General features: G+C 50.7%; 1 protein-coding gene across 2 annotated transcripts; it reads right to left on the minus strand.

Moving 5' to 3' along the window:
• Positions 1-39: 39 nt before the first annotated feature.
• Positions 40-15,739, minus strand: LOC127317035 (protein DETOXIFICATION 16). 2 transcript variants are annotated; one of them, XM_051347566.2, is made up of 9 exons: positions 15,304-15,416; positions 2,871-2,947; positions 1,845-2,392; positions 1,664-1,750; positions 1,519-1,575; positions 1,200-1,438; positions 969-1,087; positions 793-879; positions 40-641 (listed from the first exon to the last, which is right to left on the minus strand). In XM_051347566.2, the coding sequence occupies exons 2-9, from the start codon at positions 2,910-2,912 to the stop codon at positions 582-584; spliced, it is 1,239 nt and encodes a 412-aa protein (XP_051203526.1). In that variant the 5' UTR covers positions 2,913-2,947; positions 15,304-15,416; the 3' UTR covers positions 40-581. The 2 variants fall into 2 exon arrangements, with proteins under 2 accessions (XP_051203526.1, XP_051203525.1); XM_051347565.2 differs by lacking the exon at positions 2,871-2,947 and having other exon boundaries at positions 15,304-15,739.
• Positions 15,740-15,945: the final 206 nt, after the last annotated feature.

Genomic DNA, 15,945 nt, shown 5'->3' on the forward strand with positions numbered 1-15,945 from the left:
TTCGTTTTTGGCCCATTTTTTTTTTGTATTGAACTCTCATAACTAATGAGCTCATCTTCTTCTAATAAATTGCCATACATAATGAGCCCTTTCTTCTACTAATCTATCATACATAATGATATTGTCACTTATCCAGGGCACATATTAAATTCAGGGTCATTACATATTTTCACTACTCAATACAGCAAATAAGCCTAAATTCAAAATCTAAAAAAGGATAAGAAAAATAGCTTCGAGGAGATTATCTCCAGTTTTCCAGTGCAAGTGACCTTCTTCATAAGCTGAAGCTAAAAAGAAGTGGCCATATGTGTGATATCTTTGTGTTCGGCTTCTGCTCTTCTAGGTCATGGTTTACTTATTTGTCTCACCTTGAAGTATTAATAAAATAGCTATTTCCAAAAATAGATCTCGACCTGCTCCGCATTATTTTCTTGATGCCACGTGAATTCCACCGTACTCAGCATCCAAGTGGTATTCAACACCAAATCAGCAATTACCAATGCTCGTTAAGTGGCTTGATTCACACCCCGACCGTCATTCTTTTGAAGGTCCTGGGTATTTCACGCGTATACAGTATATCTTTATGTCGTGAGATCTGTTGGCAGGGCAGAACAGAGGACTCGGTCCTTCACCTTTGTTGCCTATAAACACATGGATACATATGCGGTTCAGACAAACATGAATGTATATATGTAGGTCAGGTTGACATAAATCACTTGCGCGCATCGACCTAAGTAATCCACCAGAACAGAAAAGTGCATAATAAAGCTACAAGCTTTTTGTATAAAATACCTCCTTCTCCCAGTCGGTGCATAGTGTGATAGCTAGGAGCAGCAAGTCCTGTACCAGAATGCCGCATATGATTCCCATCCAAAGACCCTGGTCATGCATTATTTTCACAGTATTTTCAGGTTATCAAGCAGAAAAGATGCATGAGTCGTGGAAAAAATTAAAGGAGAATTGAGCACCATCCCGCCGATGTGCAGCACGAAGGCAAAGAGGTAGGCTGCAGGGATGCCGACGATGTAGAATGCGCCGAGGTTGATACATGCGCCGATCTTCTGCCATCCACATCCTCTAGCCACACCTAGAGATCAATTAATCCATGAGTCGTCTCTACTAGTAGTATTTATGGAAAACTACTTGGCAATTAAGTAGCCAATGCATGGCCATTAATTTCTATGATTTGTATGTAGTACCTGAGAGAATGGACTGGATTCCATCAAGGAGGCTGGACACTGCAATCAGCAGCACCATTTTGGCCACGTACGTGACCACCTCCTCCTGGTCGCTGTAAACATGGCCCCAGACGTGGCGCACAGAGATCAGGATCATCGCCATGACCAATCCTTCCGAGATGGCAAAGAACATAGCGACACGCACGGCGAGGCGGGCAGCCCGTGGTCGGGCCGTGCCCAGCTCATTTGAGACGCGGGTGCTGCATGAGATCAGATAATGCAAGAAACCATGAGAAGGACCGCATGAGAAGGATCGAGCAAGTTTCGCTGGCGTGTTTACCTTATGGCGGCTCCGAGGCCGGAGGGTATCATGTAAAGGCAGTCCGCCGTGCTGAGTCTATCCAAAAAAAAAAAAAAAAAAAAAAACTAGTAGATGTGAAGATGAAGAGAATAAGTTAAAATAGCTGGTACTAGGATTGTATTACGTGATTGACAGGACGGATGTTTCCAGCCTTGCATTAGGAAGAAGGCCTGAAAGCAGTATGATGGTCTCGAACAACCACCACTCCGAGCTGCATTATCAAGACATATATCGGTGATCACACTTGACAACATCAAACGAATAACATGGTCGATCAGATGGAGCTCAAATTTAACCTCACTCACCAGACCATCAGAGCAGAGGGCACGGCAACCCTGAAGAAGACGAGAGGGTCATGGAAGGCTTCAATGGAGAACCCCGTCCACGTGTTCTTGCAAGTGCTCGACACCCTCACGTACACGGCGAGTATGAGCACGTTGATCCAGTAGGAAATGGCGATGCCGATGGCGACACCCTTGCTACCCAGCCCGAGGCCATGCACCAGCACCCAGCAGACGGCTAGGTGGAAGAGCACCGTCGCGGCAGCGCTCAGCATCACCGGGAACACGATGTTCTGCATCTGCAGATACCGGACTTGGCACTGCAGCAGGCCGTAGGCGAAGAGCGCCGGGATCATCCACCGGGCATAGGTGCCAGCCTCCATGGCGATGTCCTCGTCCTTGAGGCCGAACAGGAGGAGGATGCTGCCGGCGTAGAACCACACCACGGCTAGCGGGACGCTGAGCAGGGTAAGTATAAGCATTCCCCGTTGCTTGTGTACGCACACGAGGTGGTATTGCCTCGCTCCAAATGCTTGGCCGCACAAGGTCTCCAGACCACTTGCCAAACCATTCTGATCAAGATTGTAGAAAACACAAAAAATATTAAGTACACTTTGAAATATGAGAATTTCGTATTAAGATTTGGTGTTTGGGCCATATCTGAATTAGATGCCAAAATTTTACTATGAATTGCAAATTAAGTGAAACGGTTCGATTAGTTTTTATCTAGATGTAGACACGTTTTATTGTGTAGACTCGTTTATCTGAAAAGAGGACGTGACTAGTTCTCAATCAACTCAGAACTAAGCTAGTTTAGCTATTAGTTCTTAGTCAGATGATGTCGTTAATTTTTAGTTCCCACAACTAATAAGTAACACAAATTATGAAGCAATCCAACAGTTCAAGCCGCTTACAACCTATGTTGCAACATATAACTAGCACAAATTATAAGGCAACAGTTACGAAATTAAAATAATTTATTTTTAGCATACTTGGTGAAAATTCTAAAACCAGTATGTAAACGAAATCGGCGGATGGTATGGTACGTACAAGAAGGCTGAATCCAGTGAATCCCGCGAAGGAGGTGGCCATGGTGGCGCCAGCGAGCGACAGTTCGCCGAGGTGGCCTAGGAACATGACAGAGATCATCTGGATCAAGTTCCGCATCAGGAAGCCGACGATTAGCGGCCCGGCCAGCCACAGTTGCCTCTTCACCTCTTCACTCACCGCCGAACTCTGCTCGTCCTTGCGCCCTGGGCTCCTCGGGGGAAGCGTTTCCTCCAGGCTTGCCTCCATGTCGGATTCCGGGCGCGGCGACTAGCTTTCTTCTCACGGGCCTTATTATGTGCGTATGATTTCCCTTGGCCTGGGAGTGTGTGCCAGAGCGAGATGGAGTGGAAGGATCCACTCGTATTCAGACATCAGAGTGTAGGCAGACGCACAGCCCACACCACACGCAGCGTGTAAGCAAGCTTGACCTAACGGAATAATTGGACGGATTTCTCCACCTTTTTTTAGGGTAAACGTCGTCTTTTATTGTTCAATCATCAGAGGTACAATTGAAGTATCAGGCGAGTTCACAAGCCAGACATTGCGGCCATGTTCTAAGGAAATAGTAGAGCAAGCTAGATTGTGAGCATGAGTATTAAAACATCTCCTCTCAATTTTTTCCGATAAAGAGCTTATATTAATATCGCGTAGATATCAATTACACCTAGCCTCTTAATGGCATAAAGGATGCACACAACATCTCCTCTCATGGCGGAACCTAGAATCTGGAAACTTAGCATGACGTTGATCGATCTCACACAGGACTGAATAATAGTTGCATCTGTTTGAATCTCTAACGGAATTGATTACCTCTAAACAATCTAAAGCAATGTAAGGGTGTTGAACATGTATATCAGCATCAAGCGATAAACCCTCACGGCATGCAATTGCTTCTAGCGTAGCGGGATCAGAAATGCCCGGTACTGCAAGAACCGATGCTCCAAGAAATTGGCCTGATCCATCTCTACATACAACTGCAACAACTCCTCTGTTGTTTTGTTTGGAGACCGCGACATCAACATTAATATTAGTAAAATTATCTGGAGGAGGGATCCAGGTAACAGTCAATGGCATGGTATCCGTCTGATGATGTGCTGGCTTAGCAATATATGCAATGTCCAATTCAACAAGGTAGCTTGTGGTAAGCCCATAGATCGATAGAGGGCTCTGAAATATCTTCTCATGTATCGCTTTTCTTGTTGCACACCATACTGCCCAAAGTGTAACCACGACCTTGGTGAAATTCTCATGAGAAAGTTACTCAATAATGAAGAAGATCCATTCCTTAGCCTCTCCACATTGGTTAATGCGATATGTTCAATTAACTCTTCATCTAACATGGACTACGCGCAATGATTTCATCTTCAAAGGCATTCCTCCGAGCTTATACAGATGCAGGAGAAAGCTCAAGGATGAGTTGGCTCTCCTTTTGCATAAAGCCACCAGAAAGTCCTATGGTGGATTCGGAAATTGGATTGCGAGATTTCGGTAACATCTGCCTTTTCTTCTTTCTTTTATTTTAGGCTTGGAGCCTGTAGATAGAGGTTGTTTGCTAATCTCTAGCAACTCCTTTTTGTATATACTCTTTTATTGAAAATTAATAAAAATATCTCAGTGGGGAAACCCACTGATTCAGCCTCAAAAACTCTTCATCTAACGGTGCCCATACACAACGAGTTGTTGTACAGTCCATTAACAAATGTCTCCAGTTATCATTTGTAGCTGCATAAAACGGACACCCCGGTGCCATATTCCTATGATGACAAACAGAGACCATGGGTAGTGATTGGTGTGCTAATTTCCACAAGAACACTCTTATCTTGCTTGGTACCTTTGTTTTCCACATTTTACACCACATCTTTTGTTCTGAACCGAACGAGGAGCTTGCTGCACGACCCTCTAGCCAATCATCCCTAACTTTCTTGGTCGAAACCAAAAGCCTGTACATTGATCGGACAGTGAATAACCTAAAAATCGTTCATAATGCCAACCCCATGAATCTGTTTGGTTGGCTGTTTTTTCGCGAAAACACAAAAAGCTTTGCGTTTCTATGCATTGATAGAAGAGAGAGTTATATGTACAAGTCCAAAGAAGGACCAAGCGCCATACAACTCAACCCAGAAGACCTAATCTAGGAGAGAAGTTGGCGAAGACCCCGAGCCTCCGCGTCCGCCCAAAGTCGTGCCTCGGCCCGAATGTCGTCGAATAGGGAAGCAACCGAAGGACGTGCGTTGTCAAAGACTGCAGCGTTTCTATGCTTCCATATCCACCCTGCCGTGAGCATGATTAGTGACGAGGTGCCCTTGCGCAACTGGCGAGGGCCGGTCCGCACCGATAGCGACCACCACTCCGCTAAGTCACTCTCAACCGTGGGTGGCCCAGAGGTGGACCTAACGCAAGATAGGACCTCATACCAGATGGTACACCCCCACTCGCGTGTGACGGGAGAAGAGAAAGTCAACACGTGAAAGAAGAAGAGCACACCGAAACAGCGGTGGCTAAAGAGGGGGCAACAACAATTTTTAGGCTTAATTGCGAAAACCATGTGAAAGCCAGGATTTGAACTCGAGACCTGGGGCTCTGATACCATGTTAAGCTTCATGCACTAGCCACTTGAACCAAAAGTCCGAACTGATGGAAAGAGCTAGGCAATCCACATATACACTTCACAACACTGGAGAAGGAACAACCGGTGAGAATGTGCGCCATAGTCTCCTCTGACTGGTCGCACAGCGGGCATCTCGCGGTGCGTGGCAGGCCACGCCGCGCAAGTCGCTCGCTCGTCCAACACCTGTCAAGGCAGGCCAACCAAATGAAGAACTTCACCCTAGGCGGCGCCCAGGATCTCCACGTTCAGCTTCCAAGAACCTGAGAGAACAACCCCCTGAAAGAGGGTGTTGTAACAGGAAGAGTAATGTGCGTCCGTCGTCCAATGCCATACCAACCTGTCCGGCTCCATCGAGAGCTGCACGCCTCTAAGCCTGCACCACAACTGGACATACTGCCAGAGGGCCAGAGCGCTAGGCGCACCAGCAATGTATGAAATCCAAGTGCGCTCCACCAGCGCCTGCTGAACCGTACGACTCTTCCGGTGGCGGTTCGGGATCAACGCGTACACCTCCGGCGCGATCTCGCCGATGGATTGTCCATCCACCCACTTGTCCTCCCAGAAGAGGGCAGATGCTCCATCGCCCACCACCATGAAGGTGGAGGCGGCAAAGACATCCCTCTCAACCTTGGAGAACTGCATGTGGAGCCCGCGCCAAAGTCGTAGCGGGTCAGTACGCATCCTCCACAACCAACGCACCCTGAGGCTTATCGTAGTGCGAGCAAGGTCTGGAATCCCCAAGCCCCCGTATCGAAGCGGGCTTCTTGTTTGGTTGGCTGTGGTAGGTGGGATTGATTTGATGACCTCCATCCGCGTCCATTGGATAAAAAGCTCATCAAGAATATCATATCTCCATTCTAAACTTGTTGCATCAGTTAGGTCTGAAAGTACAAGTGGAGGGTGAGCAGCCTTTGGCGCATATGGTCGTAAACGTGTACTTCTGGGAAGCCATTTTTCATTCCAAATAGAGATGGTCTGCCCATTGCCTATCTGCTTGATAAGTCCAACTTTCAGAGCATCCCAACTGCCCAATATTGCTTTCCTAATCTGTGAGATTCTGCTTCCCATAGGGAAATCAATATTCCTGCACTCAACGTTCCTGCAGTCTGGAGTCTGTATCAGACGCCACGCCTTTTTTGCGAGAAGGGGTAAATTGAAGAGCTCCATATCCTTGAAGACATAAGCCTCTTGGCAGTTTGATGCATGACATATAAAACGTTGCTATAACCTAAGCCACGGCTTTGACCAACATCTCCTTGGCTCTTGCTGATAGGATCTGTTCCATCCAGCCCTGAATATATTTCGAAATCTTATCTCTTAAATATTTGAAAGATCCATTATTTGATTTTCCTACATCAGTGGGCATACCAACATACCTTTCTGATAAGCCGGTACAAGATTGGTTATCGCGGTGGTCTCTGGTAGACAGATCTCGCGCGGTGGACATGCAGGCCTCTAGGTTGGAAGCCAGCTTGTGTGAAGTATCCGCCTTGCTCTGCTGCTTCATGTCAGTGCAACAATCGTCCTTAAGTAGTCAAGGTCGATCTTATCGTCGTCGTTGGCCAGGAGCTCCAATGCTTTCTCCATGTTGTCCTTTGGGGTGGCCATCAGCCTCCGGTGCGCTGCGCCATCGAAGTCGATGTGGCGAGGCTTGGATCGCATCTCTCCGGCTCATCTTTTTCTTCTCCAGGTCCTCACGGGTTCTCTTAACTTGCGTCTCCATCTGGATCTTGAGTGCTTCCGCTTTCTGGTAGGCTTCCTCTGTGTTCTGCTGAAAGATGCGGGCTTGCTCGTACCCCTGGTTGATGGCAACCTTTTCTTTGAGGATGTCCGAGTTAAGCTTTGCGAGTTTTTTTTTGTCTTCGGCCAGGACTTCTTGTCACTTTTCTTCGAGGGCCTCCAGATCCGCCACCTGATCCAGCATGAGGGGATTGGTTAGGATCTCCTCGTGCACGGTTCTCTCTCCGTTTTCGCCTGCCAACCACATGATTTCTTATGCTGTCGTTTTTTCCGCAAAATCTAGGATCCGTCCTATTAGTTGATCCACCCATCGAGGGTTAATTCATGGCAGAGCGCCCGGAACCGTTGGGTTCGGTATTCCCTCAGATGGAGTTTGATCTGACTCGACTTCCTCTTCGTCCATGCCAGCAATGGTCGCGAAGACCTGCTTTGGTGAAGATGACTGATCGTCAGCCTCAAAAGCCGCTTCCGTATCTCTGCACCATGCTTCATACTCGGCTGACCCCATGGGGGAGATATCGTCTGGAAGTGGGCTGAGATCATCGAGTATGGATTCATCAGTTTCTCCGGCACCCTCCATCTGGCCGGATCCGATGCCCTCTTTCCGAGAGGCGGATCTTGACGTATGTGCGAGGAAGTGCACGAAGTGACACCTCTGTTTTTATAACACCTGGAAAACCCATGTGGACCTGCGTTGGTCCTGCACCGCTTTTTTATACTCAGGGCGGATTGGGTGGGTTTTGAAATTTCCAGATCTAAGGCAGAATCTTCCTTCGGAAGCTCCAGCAGCTTAGATCGGACATGTGCAATTGCGCCCAGCTCAGCGACAAAGGCAACTGCACTACTTACCAGGGCGTTTCCGTCGAAATTAACAATTTCGCCAATGAAGATGTGTATCCTGCCGACCGTGATGATGGAGAGTTTGACTGTGTTCTTCCTAGCCAAAATCTAGCACTCGTCTGGCGGAATGATCGGAAAACCTCCCGCGTACAGAACGCACCCCACGGCGACCGTATCACCGATGCCTGAAAACACGGAACCCGTCCGGTTCTGGCCTCCAGACGCCGCTGGCCCCACAGTGGGCGCCAACTGTCGTTGCATAGAAGACAATACCCGAGAGGAGGTATCCTCACGAGGGAGGGAGGAAGATGGGGTCATAGGGCGAAGAGCAACCGGAACGGTGGTACACGATTTACCCAGCTTCAGATCACGCTGCACGATGGCAGCGACCTGCTGCTTATCTGGAATTATCTAGACGCTTGCGCGTATTACAATGTGTTGTGGTTGTGCCTCTAGGCCTCCCAGGATCCATCTTATATAGGCGCCCGTATCCTAGGGTTTCTACAGAGAGTCCTACCCGGATACAAGTTGCATATCTACGGAATATTACATTACCGTGCACGTCAAGGATCCACCTATCCTAACTTATCGTATTGGATCCGGTTTCCTTCATGGGCCTCCATAGATTTGGCTTCTTGCATAGGCTAGGTTGGATCCGGCTCCTCGTTCATGGGTTGTACATCTTCCATCTTTAATCAACAACAACTGGATTTTCTGGCAACTCCCCATACTAGGGCTAGGTATAAGGATGCCAGAAAATCCAGTGGGGGCATTCGCCTGGATCCGCCCATGTAGTCCATGGTTGTGGACTCGGCCATGCGTAGATAGTCTTCATGTGTATCACTAGGAGCACCATAGACAAGCACCCTCAAAGAAGCAGCGCACTTCTGGATTGAGGAAAAACTTACCATGTCGACACAAACTTTCTTGCAAATGGAGTAGGTGTCACACTCCCTTGGGTTCATGAATACCTTTGGGTTCATCCTGAAACAGCGTTGAATTACCAGCTCGCCTTGCAATAGATTATTGGCGAAGTAGTCAGCGTACATCATGCAATAGCGCTCCAAAATCTTCCTTGGCTTGCTCTTGCATCGCCATGACTTTGAACCTCCATGCTGTTGCTTTGCCTCTCTGGCGTACAAGCCTAGGAGACAAGAGAGGATCTTCATATGCTCATGGTTGGGGGTGGCAACATGTCAGATTCTTCTCCAGCAGAGTTGCAATCATCTCTTCGTCGTCGGAATCCATGGCCTAGTTAGAGCATCTCCACCGGCGCCCCCGATAGCTTTTTGGGGGCCGGGGGCGAAAATGGGCTCGCACCGGCGCGCCCCAAACGGCGTCGGCCAATTTTGGAGCCCAATAGAATCGCCGGCAACCCCGTGCCGGTCCCTTCGCCAAGGGCGCGAATCGGGCGCGCCGACGCCTCGCGAGGCTGAAATTTTGGTCGTGGGAGCCACATGTCAATGACGCCAGGGCGCCACACGGGATATTTTACCGCCGCGATGCTGCGCGGGAAATTCTCCCACCACGACACCGCGCGGGAGGTTTCCCGCCTCGCCGACGGTCCATATAATCCCTCCTCCCCTGCCTCTATAGTGCAAAAACCCTAGAAAAATAGCACAATGTTCGATTCGTGGGACGAGGCGGCGCTAGAGGCGGCCGTAGAAGTCGTGGAAGCGGACCCGCAGCTCGTAGAGTACGAGGCGTGGGAGGAGGCGGCGCTAGCGGCGACCGTGGATGCCCACGTCGCGGACGAGCGGCAGGCCAGGAGGCGGAGCGACGACTGCGGGTGACCGAGGAGGCGCGACGGCGGTGTGGGGGGGTGGCGCGGTAGGAGGTGGCGCGGCGGCGGGAGGAGTCGGAGCGGCGGCAGCGGGAGGAGGCGGAGGAGGCGGAGTTACTGGAGGCGCGGCGGCGGCGGGAGGCGGCGAGCGAGTGTCGGTGGGAGGCGCGACGACAGAAGGGGTGGGAGGACCTTTTGCTGCGGCGGTCGCAGCGGGAGGAGACGCAGATTCAGGAGGAAGTCTGTGAGCGGCGGCGTTTGGCGGAGTTGCAGCTCCGCCTACAGAGGCAGGAGTTGGATCACCGTCGGCGGCGGGAGGACCTGGAGCGGTGGCCGCGGATAGAGCCACCTACTTGACATTCGTGACGGAGAGAGCAGGGGATTATCGTCGGAGGAGCAGCGGAGAGAGCAGAGGAGAGACCACCGAAGAGAGCAGCTCCACCTCCATAGAGCCAAGTGGCCAGTAGGTAGTAGTCTAGAGATGAAGCAGGTTTCATATGTCATCCGGGATTGAGGAGTGAATAATGTTTTACTCGGATTTACCCCGAAAATAATTTTCATTCCTCGATCCTGGATGACATTAAAATGAAATTTTAAGTATAATATGAAGTTTGTGTAAAAGAAAATTTCTATCGTAACCGTCTGTTTGGGGGCGTCAGTGTGGGAACAGCTCCCCCAAATAGAGGATGCAGTACCAACGTCCCCCAAACGGAGGTGCTGGTGTCTCTGCCGGCGTCTATTTAGGAGCTATCGGTGGAGATGCTCTTAGTTCGCGGAATACCTAGCGTGCAAGATGGCCGTGAGGGGCTTAGAGCTATTGACGGGCGCCAAAGTAAAGCGGATCGGGGGACTGGGCCAAGGAAAGTGGCGAAAAGGGAGGATCTCTCCTAAAGGTGTGAATGGAAAAAATTGGTCTCACAAGACAAAATTGGGCTATCGGAACGACTGAGCAATATTTTCATCTTCGACGTCTACATAAGCTGTTTGGGGTATATGAGGGAGCCAACGTACCGAAGATGCACTTAACACGTGGATTACGAGATTAAAAACAACCGCACATGTGGACAATATCGGTGGCTGCTAAAGTGGCTACATACACAGTTCATGCATGTTTGTTATCTCTGCCAACTTACAATTAAATTACTCTATATCCGTATCCATCGCTGGCCCCGCTGCAGGAGAAAAATGGAGAAGAGCACATGCATGCCGGAAAGCAGCTTATCCGTACACGAATGTTTTATGCGTGAAGACCTACTTTTTCGCAGTTTTGATTACAAAACACATATAAAGAAAGGGTCATGCTGATAATCCTCCGGAGGATTTTACCTCCCGAGCCTCCGGCTCCAGCACCCGACACGTGTCCCCAAGACCACCAGCGAATAAAACGACGGAAAAAATACCCACACACGGAATTCCGCAAGCGCTTGCCTCCAAGCCATGGCGTGAGCCCACGCTTGTAGCACGATGCAGCGCCAGTACTGCTAAAGTGCTAATCCGGCTTGCAGCTCGCCGCCGGCGCTTTTCTCGCATTAGCACCCCAACCCGCTGTCGCCGTCACCGGAAAAGACACCCATTGAAGCACCATTGCTTCCCTTGCAGCACCACCGCCTGCGCCGTCGCCGGAGAAGGACACCCATCGTAGCACCGTTGCTCCCCTTGCAGCACCGTCGCCTGCGCCGTGGCCGGAGAAGACATCCATCGTAGCAACGTTGCTCCCTTGCAGCACCGCCGGTGACTCCCGCTGGCGGACATGCAGCACGGAGGCGATGTCGACGTCGGCGAGCCTAAAGAATTGCGATGGCACTCGACGACGACGGCTCCGGTGCTCCAGACGAGGCGGCGCTGAGAACGACGGCGTTCACCGCTTGCAGCTCCGGCAGTAGAACTTTGGAGCAATGGCTGCGCACCTCCGTTGCTCCCGCCGCGCACCATTGCAGCTCCAGGCAACGTCGATTGAAGCTCCCGCCGCGCACCATTGCAGCTCCAGGAAACGTCAATTGAAGCTCCGCCGCGCACCATTGCAGCTCCAGGCAACATCGGTTGAAGCTCCCGCCGCGCACTATTGCAGCCCCAGGCAACATCGATTGAAGCTCCCGCCGCGCACCATTGCAGCTCCAAGCAACGTCGATTTGGAGCTCTGGTCGTGCACCTTTGCAGCTGCCGCCACACACCATTGTAGCTCCATGCAAGGTCGATTGAAGCTCCCGCCGCCCACCTTTGCAGCTCCACGCGGTGTTGAAGCTCCCCCTTCCTTGCTTTGCAGCACCGCCCCCGACGATGGTAGCACCACTGCTTTCCCTTTGTAGCACTCTGCACGCTCGATTGGCCGCCCCTGGTGTCTCCTCCTCGGACCCAGCGAATGGAGACGGACCTCCAGGGTAAAGGAAAGTTGGTCGGCGACTGCGAGTGCTCAGCGTCATGGGAGTATCGGTAGGGGGCGCGGTGGCCGGAGATCTAGGAGGAGGAAGAAGGTTGGTGGCGGTTGGCGCGGCGGCTGGAGATCTAGGAGGAGGAGGAAGATTGGTGGCGGCCGGCGTGGAGAGCGGCGGGGATAGGTGGCTGCCGGAGCCGGGAGGCTCGCCGCGCAGGATGGAAGGGAGCGGCTGCAGCTGTCGATTCCCTGGCGAAGACGAGAGTATAGGAGAAGGAGGAGGAAAAGTCATCGGTGCGGTCATGGGCCTGCATGGGACGCGTGTCGATCGGAAGGTCTACGCCGATCCGGAGGTTGCGTTGCTCGTAGCCTCCGGAGGAATCGAAGCCTTTTCCATAAAGAAAAGATTGTCGCTTTCGGCACGTTTTCTAAACTTGTAGTAGGAAGGTTGATAAGTTTATAAATGAAAGCATCTTCAGCAACTTGCTCATAATTTAATAAGCCAACCAAAACATGTAGGTATCCAAATTATGCATAAGTGTCGAAGCATACGTTAGAGCATCTCCAGCCGTCTTTCTGGAAGGTCCTTAGAATACCTTTTTTTCTTCCGGATGAATAAAAACGGTCCAATCGTGCTCCCGGCTCCTCGTTTTCCCCCGGATTAGCCGTTTCATCCGTCCAGCGAACCCATGCCATCCCCGGATCCCCGGGAGCACTCGGGGACTCCGGACGAGAGAAAAGCGCGGGAACCGTCTGGTGGCCCCGACCTGTCGGCGACAAAGGCCTGGGTTCTACGGCAATACCCTCGTCTTCCCGATATACGGCACGCGTGCGTTTGGGGGAAAATTTGTAATTCTACGACAATACCCTCGTCGAACGAAAACTTTGAACAAACAAAGTGGTCCAACATAGACAAATTACATATAAAACTTCGAATAAACATAAAAAGTACATATAAAAACTTTAAAACAAACTTAACCTACTTTATCCTCCTAGATGGCCCCGCCTCATCGTCCTGGTGGTGACGCTTCCGGCTCGTCACCTCCTCCTAATAGCTGGTGTCCTTCGACGTGTCGGAGCAAGTTGAGTCCTCCTCGTCGTCGAAGGTGCTCGCAGGCTGCGCCTTCGCCTTCGCCTTCACGTTCGCCCGGGCCGCCGCGTCCTCGGCCTCTTCCTCCTCCTCCTCCTCCTCCTCCTCCTCCTCAACCTCTTCCTCGGCCAGCTCATCGGCCTCTTCATCCTCCTCCTCGTCGTCATCCCATTCCTCCTCGCTGGCTGGCGGCGGGGAATCATCGCTGCTGGACGATGCAGCTCGGTCCCACCAATGGCGCCATCCAGGCGATTTCCCCTCGCTGTCGGTGTCCGATGGAAAAGAGAGATCGCTAATGGTGACAGAGGATGGTGAGAAGAGAAGAGATGAATGGCGTCGGCCGTCGGAAACCGTATATGTGTCTACCGATGAAGAGAGCGGCGGTTGCTCTTCCGCGGAGTTCATGCTCCATTACGGGGGCGGTTCTCGCGTTGAGGCCACTTCGACCGTTCCCGACGAGGCGTTTGGGCTCCCTAGACCACTCCGCGAACCATTACGGCGGTTCAATGCGTCGAGGCCACTCTGACGGTTCCCCTTCCCGAGGACTGCACCGTCGCTATGCACGCGGTGGGTGTGCGTCAGCAGGCGACCATGGGCTCGCCGCTGGGAAAATGGGCCTCCCCAGGCCAAAAAATACATCCATCCGGCGCTAAATCGCGCCGGATTTTGGCCTGGGGAGCTCCAACGGCCGGGGATGCTCTTACCAACTGGATACCCTTTTTTGCACACACTGACATGTGGGTTTCTCTCATTGATTCATTATTTTCTTCTCATGCAAAGGGCGGCGGTGCGAACCACCTAAGTTGGTGCAAGTTATGCAAATCGGGGCGCGACAACAGTTCCACGCACACGGGTGGGGACGAGCGGTGACCAAGGGCCATATTCGGGCATGTCGAAGGATAGAGAGGACGGCTGGATGACACCAACTCGCGGAGGAGTTGCACCGGTCAAGAATGAACCACGCACTAGGGGGCGGGGGCGAGGGGGGGGGGGGGGACTATAGGACTGCGACATCAGACTCCATGGTGACGACTGACGCGCGAGGAAAGAGGAGGATGACAAAGGGACTATGAAAGGCGTGCAGGAGCAAGCACGATGGAGCCCGGCGGACGGAATTGGCGAGGACGGCTGGTCAAAGAAAAAATTCATCCAAATTTTTAGGAGCGCAAAATAATAATTTCAGCCAAAAAAATTGGTTAAATTTAGAAATAGTCCAAACATGACGCTTTCTAAGAGGAACAAAAAACAAGTAATTGACACCAACGTTGCATTAGTGCAGTGGTGGAGGGTCTATCCGGTTGTACACTTCGGCGTGAGTTCATTTTTGGCCGAAATACCCAGTTTACCCGGATATAGGTATGCTGCTCTAGCTCATTTTTGACAGAATAGCAAAGCTTCAGATTTCTTATATCTAAGCCAAATATGGGTGAATTGTCGAAGGGAGGGATGCTCGAAAGAGTGTCTCTTGTATACGGAGTGCCTGGTAAAGAGCGGGGATAACAAAGCCTCCTACTACAGTATATAATAATTTCCGTAGCAACGTACAGACAACCTTCTTAAAAACATATATTTTCTTGTTCACTAAAAAGCAAATCCAAAAAAAAAAAAAATAGCAACGCGCGGGCAACTTTTTTAATTAACTCCTATTATCAAAAGCACTACGGATAGCGACTGAAAAAATGCGGTATGTATTGGTTTCCTATTTATGGACTTGTATTCTCCTTCCGCCCCACCAAAAATGTTTTAACTTTATCAAAATTTAAATCTATATATATATTATCTAGTAGGTAGATCTCTAAATTTTGACAAAGTTGAGATGTTTTTGGTGAAATAGATGGGAGTACTTTAAATTCTGCTTCTGAATAGTTGTGATATGAAGGTGTCATATTGTATCGAATGGGCTAGCATGAACCACAGGAAAAAAAATGCTCCCAGGAAACCACAAAAGGAGTCCGGGCATGAGGATATCTAGGGATAGTTCCAAAGCGAGCATATACATACCAGGAGGCTGAATCCGGTGAATCCGGCGAAGGAGGTGGCCATGGTGGCGCCAGCGAGCTGCAGTTCGCCGAGGTGGCCTAGGAACATGAGGGAGATCATCTGGATCAAGTTCCGCATCAGGAAGCCGAAGATGAGCGGCCCGGCCAGCCACAGCTGCCTCTTCAACTCCTCGCTCACCGCCGAGCTCTGCTCCTCCTTGGGCTCCGGCCTCCTCGAGAGAAGCGTTTCCTCCATGCTTGCCTCCATGTCGGATTTCCGGGCGCGGCGACTAGTTTTCCCCTCACCGGACTGATTCTGTGCGTATGGTTTCCCTTGGCCGGGGAGCGTGTAGCAGGGAGAGAGAGAGGGAGATGAAGTGGAAGAATCCACTCATGTTCAGACAGACTTCACTGTAGGTAGAGACGCACAGCCCACACCGCAACACACAGCGTGTAAGCAAGCGCGACCTAACGGAATAATTGGACGGATTTATCTGGCTATGATTCCAATCCAAGTTGAGCACATCACCGGTCGCTATCGGCAGGGATATGTCAGCTCTGATGCCAATGATGATAATCAGCCGTTGGATGTTAGCTATTGTATTTTAAATTTTTGTGTGCATAATTCTTCTCCTTTTTATGTCATCTCCGTCCGCCTGACGCG

The sequence above is a fragment of the Lolium perenne genome, chromosome 7 (genome assembly GCF_019359855.2).
Source record: "Lolium perenne isolate Kyuss_39 chromosome 7, Kyuss_2.0, whole genome shotgun sequence".
NCBI classification, from domain to species: Eukaryota; Viridiplantae; Streptophyta; class Magnoliopsida; order Poales; family Poaceae; genus Lolium; species Lolium perenne.

Coding starts and splice junctions, on each gene's coding strand:
- LOC127317035 (XM_051347565.2), bottom strand. CDS start 15,549: ATGGAGGCAAGCATGGAGGAAACGCTTCTCTCGAGGAGGCCGGAGCCC. Junction 1,088..1,199: donor AATCCAGTCCATTCTCTCAG/GTACTACATACA, acceptor ATTGATCTCTAG/GTGTGGCTAGAGGATGTGGA. Junction 880..968: donor TGCTGCACATCGGCGGGATG/GTGCTCAATTCT, acceptor ATGCATGACCAG/GGTCTTTGGATGGGAATCAT.